At 35.1% G+C, this 13,124-nt stretch overlaps 1 protein-coding gene across 1 annotated transcript in view; it reads right to left on the reverse strand.

Moving 5' to 3' along the window:
* The window catches only part of LOC106463030, a 73,253-nt gene extending 60,449 nt beyond the window's left edge, over positions 1-12,804 (reverse strand). Inside the window, exon 1 of the mRNA XM_022390441.1 lies at positions 12,458-12,804. Within this exon, the coding sequence (XP_022246149.1) occupies positions 12,458-12,804 (347 nt within the window). The remainder of the gene's footprint in view (positions 1-12,457) is intronic.
* Positions 12,805-13,124: the final 320 nt, after the last annotated feature.

A 13,124-nucleotide genomic window follows, 5' to 3' on the forward strand; every position in this document is an offset into this window, starting at 1 on the left:
GCATGTTTGGTGTAACGGGGATTCGAACCCGCGCTCCTCAGATTGCGAGTCGAGCGCCCTAACCACCTGGCCATGCCCCCAGCAAGTAACTAATCTTCTTTGACGATTTTCCTAAATATCGGGTTTTCTAAAACAATTATAATCAGGGGAACGTTTCATTTATTAGCATATAAAATGTGAGAAACATTCAGATCTTCCCCCTCAACTCACCTCCGTATAAAACTCCTACATTTTGAAGAACTACAAAAAGAAAAAGACCTTAGACCAGAACTACACAAACATGAGATATTGAATCTAACAAACCATATTCTCCCAGTGATTATAAATGATATAAACTGAGTTCACGACATAGTTGTAATTGAACCGCCAGTTTGTGTAATTCGCTTTGTGTTCACCAAATGTATCTAACAATTGTTCGTATAAGTTGGTAAGATTTCTTCTACATCTTCCCTTCCATGCGAAAAAGGTAAAATTTAACTGACATTACTGCATCAAACTCGGAAACTAGTATAACTCAATAACACACGTTGATCAAAGTGTAGATCGAACCCCTTGAACATAGACTTCGAAATTTTCGGAAAACTAAGTTTACTTATTATATATTACTTCATATTTATACGGGTAGTTCGTAGCTTTGTCTTTCAATGTCAGCTATGTGATACGGACATAGTAAATCTCGTTTACCTTTATCCTTCTATGTCTGATGATTTGCCAATTTATATTTGGTAGCTTTCTCACGTGATAATCGTTTACAATAATACTCAGGTTTTGTCTGTCTCACGTGATAATCGTTTACAATAATACTCAGGTTTTGTCTGTCTCACGTGATAATCGTTTACAATAATACTCAGGTTTTGTCTGTCTCACGTGATAATCGTTTACAATAATACTCAGGTTTTGTCTGTCTCACGTGATAATCGTTTACAATAATACTCAGGTTTTGTCTGTCCTGAAAATGCGCGCGCGCTTCATTTCAACGGATGTAAACAAAAGGCGGATGTAATTATACTTTAGTGGACATTTTGTACAACAACATATTAAAAGCTTATCAAAGTTTTTGAAAAGGTCTAACATTAGGTTGTAGAATAACATTATAAGTACGGTAAAGTTTAGCCCTAACTAAACTAAAGCATAAAATATACACAAGTTACAGTGTTAATTTATTTCTTTATCGGACTTGTAGATTTCGGTGCCTGCGATTAGAATTATTTTGTATTACTCTAGAAGTCCTGTATTTTAAGAAATGTTGTGTAATAAAGATACCAATTTGATTGGTTTGCAGGTCTCTGTTGGTAATGTAAGGAACAAACATGTGATTATTTAACTGTTAGCATATTTCAAACTTAAAAGATTGGTTTATTAGCATTATTAGTGTCACGTGCTTTGCAATAAAAATAAAATTCCCCTTCACATCAAAGCAACTTTATCAAATTTATCTTAATGGAGATTAAGAAAGAACTAAATAAAAAGAAATGAACAATTGTTATTGCTATTAAGTAAGTAATGAATTCACGTTACTTGATTTTTAGGTGTTATCTGTTTGAATAGATATATCCAGATGGTTTTTATTTGTTGTTGTTGTTGCTGGCACGCTAAATGATAATCTTTCGGCGTTGTTATAAGATTCGTAACTGACACTTTAGGCTTTTAGTTTTTCTTTTTCGTTTACATTCAAATATTTGATTTGCTCAACGTCTGAAAAGAAGAAATATGCTGCTTACAAAACTTCAGAAAGTTCTATGCATGGTTACACCACTCTTTCTCTCTGTGTAAACTTCATATGAAGTAGTTCTTACGACTACAAGTTCATGTTTGACAAGAATCAGGTGGGAAGTGGAAGTCAACTACAGAAACCTCGAATAATGATAAAACATCTAGAAACAGGGTGCTCTGGGTGTTTACAGTAACACTACAACAAGGTCAGGCCAACCAATGGCGTAATAACATACATTCCAAACCTTTTCGTCGCCCAACCAGTTCAAGATACTTCGTAATTACAGAGATGTATTTTACAAGTTTATTTTCAATGACTCTTCTAGCCAATGGAGACTTATTTGGCATTCAAGACAAATACTTTTCTTCGTAATTCATCGCTTATCTTAACTTGGCTCTGAATTAATGAAAGGGTCTACATAAAGCTATCAAGAATTTTTAAATGGTAACGTGACAACAATCTCACTAAAAAAAACCTCTACTCTTTGTTTTTTTAATTTCGCAAAGCTATTCGAGGGCTGTCTGCGTTAGTCGTCCCTAATTTAGAATTGATAGACTAGAAGGAAGGCAGCTAGCTAACATCATCCACCGCCAACTCTTGAGCTACGTTTTTTACCAACGAAAAGTGAGATTGATCGTATCATTATAACTCCCCCCACGCCTGAAAGGGCGAGCATGTTCGGTGGCGGATTTGAGCTCGCGATCCACATATTACGAGTGCAGAGCTCCATCATCATGACAAACACCTACTCCGAATCGTAAAAAAATACATACAAGAATGATAGCTATAGTGGTGATACTATCCATCATGAAGAAGGTATTTTTGAGTTACCAAAAGATAACACGTATACAAAAAGAAACTGAAAAAAGATTTGTCTGAAGTCATTTCAAATAAAGTAAAAACTGCCGTTAAGATAAGAAAAAAGTAACAATATGTGATACTGAAAAAAACAAACCATATTGGCAGTAATTGTGTCTAAAATGTATGCATTACAAAACATTTTTGAAGCTGTATCGACTATTGTTAGTAGTCTAAGTTCTTTTAGCATATTTATCAGTGAAGGAACGTTTCATTTAAATATTTGTGAGGGTAAATATACAGTTGATTTTGTAGAGTTTGAAAGTATTGAAATGGAAACTGCAGACGCGCTCGTATTGTAAAAGGTTGTTTCGAAATGTGCCCTTTGATAAAACCTTGGATGCCAAGTAAATGACGGGATACTGAAGAACTCACATCAACTTATAGTGAAGAACAGGATTAACTAGTAAAAATTTATGTTGATGATTGTGTTTTTAAACTTAATGATAAATTTCATCAAGAAGTTAGTGGTTTAGCAATAAGATTATTCTTATCTCCTGTTTAAAGATAGATTATTACGGATGCTTTGCAAACAACCAAGTTAACAAGTTTGTTAAGAGGCTTGTTGACGGTACTTTCATGGTTTGGAGGCATGGTAACCATATTTTAATGGTGTTTTTGATGTATATGAATGAGAATAATGAAGGAATTAAGATTGCTGTGGTAATTTATGAACATAAATTACCTTTTTTTTTTTAAATGTGTTGGTTAGAGATGAGAAGACTAATTTAAAATACAATATATATCAAGTTTTCTGCTATCAGCATGTCCCGCCTCATAAATATAATCACCCTTTCTGTAAGTAAGAAATTAAGGTTTTTCATACGTATGCTTAACATTTGTTCTGATACAAGTGATTTAAATAATAAAAAGTACCTCTGTTTTGATACAACTGTCGCTGATAGGGATCTTCAAGATAAGAAGAGAATAACTTGCTAATGAGGTATTCTGAATTAACCACATAAGAATATTTTAAAAGCAGTTCATTAGTATTCTTTATTTTCCCGGTATTTCTGACCCATCAAGGCGACTTAGCAATAATGTGTCTTTTATTCACCATGAGTTGAAATTGGAAATGGTGTAGGACCATTAAAATACTTCAAAACAAATGATGAAAGGACAATTAAATCAAATAAACTGTACTTATGGTAATAGTTGTACCAGTCAAAAGGAAATAAGATTAAAAATAAATTAAAGAACATTAAATGATATAAAATATGCAAAATTTACTCTCTATTCTGGCTGAATATTTCTGAAATAGTAATGGAGATTATGAACGGAAGGATGTAAAAGTTATAAAAAGTGTTAAAACTTAAAAGAAGAGAGAGAAAAAAAAAGAGATATATATAAGAGAAATAGTCTTTTTTTTTTTATAGTATAAACATAACGCCATTTGCATAAAGAAAGAGACGAAGAAACGTAATATTTTAATACTAACCTTTATGTCCCTTTACTCCTTTTGGAACAGGGCCGAGTACAGCCAAAGGTTAGTGTGTCGGACTCTCAATTGGATCTGCGGGTCGGTCATCTGTGCCCCCCTCCCCTCCAAGAAAATTGCGTACTCCACACTTTGGGACCGTAGGTGCGTTATAAGGCTGATGGCCAAATCCCACTATTTTGTTAAAGAAGAGTATCCCAAGAGTTGACGGTGGGTGCTATTGAGTGGCTGCATTTCCTTTAGTCTATCAGTTCCAAATTAGGGACGGTTAGCGTATATTGTCCTTGGATAGCTATGATGTATATTCGAAAGAAAAAACCTTTTGGAGTAAAAATAGGCTATGCTGTCAATGATATTCATTATGATGGTATCAGCTGTTGCCGATCATTGTTGACTCGTATGTTTTTTATCAATACGTATTGCGATATGTTCATAAATCGTTTGTTTGGTCATTACCGTTACTTATCGACGTCTGCACTACCAGAAGGATTTGAGTAAATACCAGGCCAAACCTAATTGACAACAGCTTCTTAAGTACACATTATATTATTTGACTTAGTATACTATTTATAAATCTAATCAAAAACACACCTTAGGTGTGAAAAAAAAGTTGCGGACAAAAAGTGATTGAGTGTGCGACTTGAATGAAATCAAAATTGGCGGCGAAGCTAGTAGCTACACTTATAGCATTGATAAGAATTTTACCGAAAATATTGATTCATTAGTTAGCTAGGCCGCGTTTTCTTGTTCAACAGCTAAGGTGTTTTTAATTAGATATCATGACTTTTTGTCAATGCACACCAACAAACCACATCAAGTAAGTAAATGACACTCGATAGTAACCAACATTAGCTTTACGCTCGCCATCTTATTATTCGGAACAGACCTATACTTCACCTGACCAACCAGGTTCTTTACAATATATGGTGGAGGTTGTTACTCTCTAAAACAGCTGTCTTTAATCCGAATGACAAGAAACTAAAAACTGTCCGCTCTTAATCTTAGGTGAAACTGTGATAAAAATGTCAGACCGATAGCTCACGTAACTTTTTGCGTGGACGTGCGCAAAAATGTAGATCAAAAAATGAGCTGTTTTTGTTGAATAAATTCGCACAGGTCGTATATATTGAGACCACATTTGACACACAATTGTAGGTTATAAACATCTGTCAGTGTACCAAATTTGAAGAAAATCCACCTAAAAATGGTTTTTATCAAATAAAATGTCGGGGCGGTCAAAAAAATTGGAAATCTTATATCTCGTGTGTTTCTTAATGGATTGATTGCCTTGAAATTCGGTATGTGAAGTCAAGATCTACTAGAACACTTCTACTGAAAATATGTAATAGTTTGGATTACCACAGTCCGAGCTACAGAAAATTGAAATTCGGTATGTGAAGTCAAGATCTACTAGAACACTTCTACTGAAAATATGTAATAGTTTGGATTACCACAGTCCGAGCTACAGAAAATGGAAAATTACTAAACTATCACTCCTGTTAATAACAAACAGTATATTGTGCAGGTTGTTTTGGCCGCACGACACACTACTGTGTGTCTTGATAATGTCAAGCCTTTTATTTGCTGACGATGCTTTCAATATTTATCATAGCATCTATTTTGTGGCAATAAATAGAATTAAACCTAATTTGCCGTTATTACTTTATCTATTTATCTAATTGTCTACCAAACGGCTATAAATAAAATAATTTGCCGACGACGTTCTAGTTAGTTATCTACACGTTATGATACAAATAAACAAAGACCAACTTCGCGTGTTGAAGGTGCTTCAAGTATCCATCGTAACGTCTACCATGTTGCTGTTAAAAATGGTATAACTTTGGTTGTTTAGAACTTTCGCGCAAAGCTACACAAAGGGCTATACGCGCATAGTCGTCCCTGATTTTGAGCTCATAAGCTAGAGCGAAGGTAGCTAAGCTAATCAACAGCTGTCACAAGTACCATCCGCCAACTCATGTTTGACCGAATGGTGAAATTTGACCCATCAATGTTCTGATGCACACACGGCCTCAAAGAGCGAAACGAGTTGATAGTGTAACGGCACGCGACCCAGAATCCTAGGCTACGACTAACACAATAATGTTAATTACATTTGTAGGTGAAAGTAAAATATTTCCCGCCTTATTAGACATCTTAACTAAATATGAAGTTTTAAATTAAACTTATAGAGTATTCTTTACATAAATAAAGACCTTGTCTGACTTTGAACCAAATAAATGAACTGACTATCACTTTTATAACGCACCCATAGCTGAAAGTGCAGGACTAACCCCGAACTCTGCGATCCACAGCATGCAACACACCAGTATATCACACCCAGCCGACTAATATACTCAGAGTTAACACCCACGCATACAGTGTTGTGTATATAATACATTTGCAGGAAATCAAGTAATTCAAACCCAAAAAATTGTTATATTTAAATATTGAACATCTTGATATTTTAAAGCATTTTCCAATGTTAACAGCTTTTAAAAACACTATCTTTCTCCTGTACATGCTTACGTTCTTGTTAATTTAATTATAACGTTGTGGTACGCCCCCTCCACAGATCGAGCCTGGAACAGTTTACCAATATAAACCCTCAAGCTTACCATCGAGACACTGGGAGGGGTGGGGGGGATATTTAATAAAGATCGTTATTCTGAAGTTTAACATAAGCTTGGTAGCCTATTGAAGATTCATCGTGTTTAGTTTACCAACCATCCTCATCATTTCAAAAAGTCTAAACCCATCAATACGTCTTCCCAACTAACGATAACATTGTGATTAACTGACGCCTACAACATTTCTTCCTTCCCCACCTCTCACACCTAGTTATATCGACAATGATACTTGCGAAAGTTACTTCTACACCTATTATATCGACAGAAACGCTTATGAAAGCTACTTCTACACCTAGTAATACTGACAAAAATGCTTATGAAAGGTACTTCAACTCCCATTTTGCGAAATTACTTCTACACCTAGCAATACTGACAAAAACGCTTATGAAAGTTACTTCTACACCTAGTTATACCAACAATAAGACTTGTGAAACTACTTCTAAACCTAGTTATACCGACAATAAGTTTGTTTGTTTGTAATTATGCACAAAGCTACACAATGGGCTATCTGTGCTCTGCCCACCACGGGTATCGAAACCCGGTTTCTAGCGTTGTAAGTCCGCAGACATACCACCGACAATAAGACTTGTGAAACTACTTCTACACCTAGTTATACCGACAATAAGACTTGCGAAACTATAGTTTCGCAAAATACTTTGTCGGTATTACTAGGTGTAGAAGTAGTTTTGCAAACGTTTTTACCCGTATAACTAGGTGTTGAAGTAGTTTCGTAAGTATTATTGTTGGTATAGCTGGGTGTATATACTTCTACACTTGTAATACCGACAAAAACGCTTACGAAAGCTACTTCTACGTATAGCTATACCGATAATAAGACTTGCGAAGCTACTTCTACGTTTAGTTGTACCAATAAAATATGTTGGCCATGACCAACTCCGATTATCGTTAGTCTAACATGGAAAGACCAAGATTTATTGCTTTTGAAACAAGATCCCCTTTTATTTCCACGAAACAATTAAAAGGTTTGAGGTGTTCCTATATATTTGTTAACTTGAGTACAAAAACAAAATCACTTTTACATGATCCTGGTCATTAATTATATAACCTACAATACCTATTAACATGACAGAAAAAAGACACCACCCTCAAGTGTGATAAAAACGGCTGATTAAGCCATTCAATAAATCTGTTGCCGCAAAAATTACGCGTTTTTTGAATACTCGGCAGTGTCTGATACACAAGGAAAGCTTTGATATAGAACAATACATACGAATTTTTCGAGAGTATCGGGTTACCCATTGTTTCCAAATAGAGCACCGCGACCTTGGACTGGCTATTGAGGCCACAAAGGTAAAGCTTAAATTTCATTTAGGTCAACAATTCTTTATTACCTACACAGATAATGGAGTTCATTGTCTATTTCATATTTAGAGTAGCAAATATTATGGGCTAGTTTTTGTTTTTAAACCAGGTGAAGACTTTTTGTTGCTGGTAGTACACTATGGTTTAACAGTAACTAGGCTAAACAGTGTTAATCCAAATCTTTATCGGTAAACAGAACAAACTTGCTTTGGAAAAAAGGTGTAGAGAGCAATAACTTAAATGTTATCACATAAGTAGGAACCTAGAAAGGCTGACAAATAGAATAAAACGTCTTACTTTAGAAAAATAAATTGTTGCACTGCAGGTACTCCAAGTTCAAGTATCTGCATGTAGAACTTGTATTTTTGCCCAACGGGCAAACTTCTAGCAAGTCTTCTCGTAGGGCAAACAACAGGTTAACGAGTCTAACTTTTAGTTTTAGGCCTTTCTGCGCCCAAAATACACATTAAACATTTTCAAATCTTTGAGCTTTATTCTAAAAGCAACTTTCTGGAGGAGACGAAACATGAATAGTACTACAATAGATAATTCCGAGAGTTCTCTTCAGACTGTGGATGATTCTGTAACAAACAGCATTATAACTGTAATGTGATAACAAGATAGGAACATATGGGGACCAATTTCTACCAATAAATCGAAAGATGTCAAAGAAAAGTTGTTCGAAAACATTCGATGAACCCTCTTCGTAGACTAAGCTAAATCAAGCATACATAAATTTAAAAGTGTAAATTACATCCAATTTACGTATCGCCATCCAAGTATTTCCAATTACAACTATATACTCGTGTCTGCAGTTTATCCACTTCAGGAACAGATTAGATGTAATATATATATATATATACAAAGTTAAGCCTAAACTCTCTGACCAAAATGTCAATTTCGCTTAATAATACCCCCAGTGGCTCAGTGGTAAGTCTGCAGACCTACAACGCTAAAAATCAGATTTCGATACCCGTGGTGGTCAGAGCACAGATGGCCCATTTGCGCAAATAGCTTTGCTTTTAACATTTAATAAATTAAAATATTATGACAATTTTAATGAAATGTGCCCACTTTATCATAATAATGACAAGTTTAATGAAATGTGCCCACTTTATCATAATAATGACAATTTTATAAACAGAAATTGTTGGTGTTTTCTTAGTGTGGAACTACACAATGGGCTATCTATACTCTGTCCACAGTGAGGAATCGAACTCCGGCAAAATTAGAGATGGCTAGCGCTGATAGCATTAGGGTAGCTTTGCGCGAAAATTCAACAAACAAACACACCTTCTATTTGTAGCCCCCTGGTGAGTAAGCGGTAAGATTATTGACTTTCAACCCAAAAAGAAGAGATTGACTAGAGGGAAAACAGCTAGTCAACACCACCCATCCACAACTCTTGGGTTACTCTTTTCCAACGAATAGTAGAACTGACCGTCATATTTAAATCCCCCACAGCTGGAAGGGTGAGCATGTCTAGCGACGAGTTTCGATCCTACAACCCACAGCTTGCGAGGCGTATCCCCTAACCTCGAATAGAAGGAATTATAGTTGTGTGGTTGCTATTTTTTACTTTGCGTAGAGCCTAGTGCTTTTTAAGGTAATGCCTCATCCACTGGAATTTCTACCACCAGGGTAACAAGAACACACAGTGAATTAATCATTTTTGAAGTTATTTATTTTAGTGTTTTAATCAATATTGTCTTGATGGAATAAATAAATAAAGAGTTATAGCAATTACAAGAATTTCGTGCTAACCATTGCAATGAATCTTAAGGTTCCTCGTTTTTTTGTTGTTTTTATTGTTTAAGCACAAAGCTGCACAACGGGCTATAAGCACTGTACCCATTGCAGAAATCAAACCCAAAATTTGAGCTTTATAAGCCCTCAAGATTACAGAAAAGCGACTGGGGGCAGTAAATCTTAAGAAATCTCTTCGTTTTGTGTATATTTAATCAATACTTTCTGTCTGTCCTTCACCCAAAAGAAGGATCTGAAGATGTTTAGACTTTTCATATGCATACGACTTATCCAAAGTGATAAATAACTAGAACCACTCCATTAATTAAGAAACCTCTTTAGACGAGGTAAATCAGATAATGGGCAAATTGTGAAAACTGGTCCAGTTATTTTGTTCCACTCAAGTCAAATAATTGCTCAGAATGTGATAATCTAACGCCATCTATAAAATAGTTATTCTAGTAAAGGTGGTGGAAGAATAAGCCCCATTGCTTCTTCATTAGTCAAAATCGATTCAGTTTGTTTGTTTTAGAGCAAAGACGCATTGGGATATCTGCTGCGTCCACTGCAAAACTCGAACCCCAGGTTTTAGCGTTGCAATCTGTGTACTTACCGCTGTCCCACTGGAGGACTCAGTTCTGTAATATATTTATATTTTCCTATTTACGGTTTGCAAAAACATAGCAATGTTTTGGAGTGACCCCTATATCTTGCTATTTATAAATTTATCAAATGGCATGTTTTGGACATCAAGAAAACCTACTCAACCCTGATTGGTCGAAAACAGCCTAAAATACTTTATATTATTTAGTTTTCAAATATACACAAACTTATGTGTGTTTTTTTTTTTAATCTGAAACAGTTTAAGACTATTTTAGCTTTCCAGTTAAATTCGGAACTCACGTATTTCTTCATCTCTTGGTGAATCATGAGTTGTAAAACGAAAATATGAAAACTCGCGTTAGGTAACAAACCTCATGCCGTAATCAACTGAGAACCGAAGTTTCGAGAAACTTCTTTCATCTATCAAGATGAGCTGGATGAAGCTGACATGGCTTGAAACTGCAGTTCGAAGTTGCATGTCTTGTTACCGAAACAAGAAGATTTTTGAACTACAACTTTCAGACGTCCTAACCTTTAAAACGAAAAAAAAAATTATTGTGTGCTACTTACAAAGAACAATAGTAACATAAAGGATGACGTGTGTTCCTACCAAGGTCTCTAATATCGAAAATCTTTACCGAAGACATTTCTTACTGAATTAAACACCTTCCGTTGAATCTTTAAAACGTTTGGATGACCCCCCCCCATTCAAAAACAAAATAAAAGTAAAGAACTTGTGAATTTCCGAGTATTTTCCAATAACTTAACATCTGCCAAGTGTGAAAAAGTGAGCTCGAGAATTTGAATTTTTTTTTGCACTAATAAACAGCGTATGTGCAGAATTTATTCAATCCTTCGCTTGATGTAACAGTAGTGCAACATCAAATCGAATAAATCGCATGAAATACAACTTTAAAATTCTAGAATGAACCCGACAGTTTTACAAAACTAATTTAAGACTGAATGTTGAAATTTCACTACGTACAATTCATTTATTTCACAGTTTCATTTCAGAATAAACTATATAGCCCTAATATGATAAGCAATTGAAGTTGATAAGTTTCAAATATATAAAGATTAATCAATATAACAGAAAATAAGTAATCGATAGGTAATTAATACACAAGGGTTACCTGCGTATATCCGCCACCTAATTTTAAGCTGACAGATTACATGGAATGCAGCTAGTCAACAGCACCCACCGCCTACTCTTGAGCTACTTCCGCCTGACCGTTTCTTCGTTGAAGTTTCGCGCAAAGCTACTCGGAGGCTATCTGCGCTAATGGGACATAATTTTGAAGTGATAAATTCGATGGAACGCAGCTAGTCAACACTGCCCAACGCCAACTTTTGGGCTACTCTTTAACAATGAACAGTGGGATGAACCATAACCTTATACTACTCCCACGGCTGAAAGGAAGAAAATGTTCGGCGACTGGTTTCGATCCTGCAGGTTAGTAATACATCTAATCCTAGTGGCTATATTTCACAGGAAAAGCTATTTTTTGAAATACAAAAACCTTTTTTTTATATATCGTACCATGTCATTTTATAAAGTAATAATTATATACTATTAAAACGTTGCTATCACTATACTATCATTCGAAATTTAACTTATGACAAACAAAAGATCTGACTTCACATTTCGTTTTAAGTACCATATTTGTGTAAAATAAAAACGCCGACTTACGAGAGAAAAGCAAGGGTGTAGTTTATACTTAATTATTTCATCAGGTGATGGGCGGTTATTTATTACTTCATCAGGCAAGAAATGGTACTCAAAGCTAGCCAATTATATTTTCAACAGGCAAGGGGGTGGTACTAGTTATTCATTACTTCATCAGCAAAGGGTGGAAGTGTGATACTTGTTCATCGTTTCATCAGAGAAGGGGTGGCAGTCATAACTATTTGTTACTTCATCAGGCAAGTTGTACATTCATAGTCATTTATTACTTCATGAGGCAACAGGTCACTTTCATAGTCATTTATTATTTCATGAGGCAACAGTTGACTTTCATAGTCATTTATTACTTCATGAGGCAACAAGTGACTTTCATAGTCGTTCATTACTTCATGATGCAACAGGTGACTTTCATAGTCATTCATTACTTCATGATGCAACAGGTAACATTCATAATCATTCCTTACTTCATGAGCAACAGGTGACTTTCATAGTCATTCATTACTTCATGATGCAACAGGTAACATTCATAATCATTCCTTACTTCATGAGGTAACAGGTGACATTCATAGTCATTCATTACTTCATGGGGCAACAGATGATGTTCATAGTTATTCATCACTTCATCAGGCAACAGGTGATGTTCATAGTTATTCATTACTTCATCAGGCAACAGGTGATGTTCATAGTTATTCATTACTTCATCAAGCAACAGGTGATGTTCATAGTTATTCATTATTTCATCAGGCAAGAGGTGATATTTATATTCATTCATTACATCTTCAAGCAACAGGTGGTATTCATAGTAATTCATAACTTTATCATATGTAATTCAATTTTTAAGTAACTCACAGACACACACACACATATATATATATATATCGCCCCCAGTGGCACGGAAGTATGTCTGCAGACTTAAACGCTAGAAACCAAGTTTCGATACCCATGGTGGCCACAGGACAGATAGCCCATTGTGTAGCTTTGTGCTTAACTTCAAACACACACACACACACACACACACACACACACACTTATATATATAATTATTCTATTTAATGAACTTACGTTTAGAAAGAATATACAAGAATACTTACGAGACTAAAAAACAAAATAGTACTTAAACATACTATTTAT

The sequence above is a fragment of the Limulus polyphemus genome, unplaced genomic scaffold, assembly GCF_000517525.1.
Source record: "Limulus polyphemus unplaced genomic scaffold, Limulus_polyphemus-2.1.2 Scaffold1307, whole genome shotgun sequence".
Classification (NCBI taxonomy): domain Eukaryota; kingdom Metazoa; phylum Arthropoda; class Merostomata; order Xiphosura; family Limulidae; genus Limulus; species Limulus polyphemus.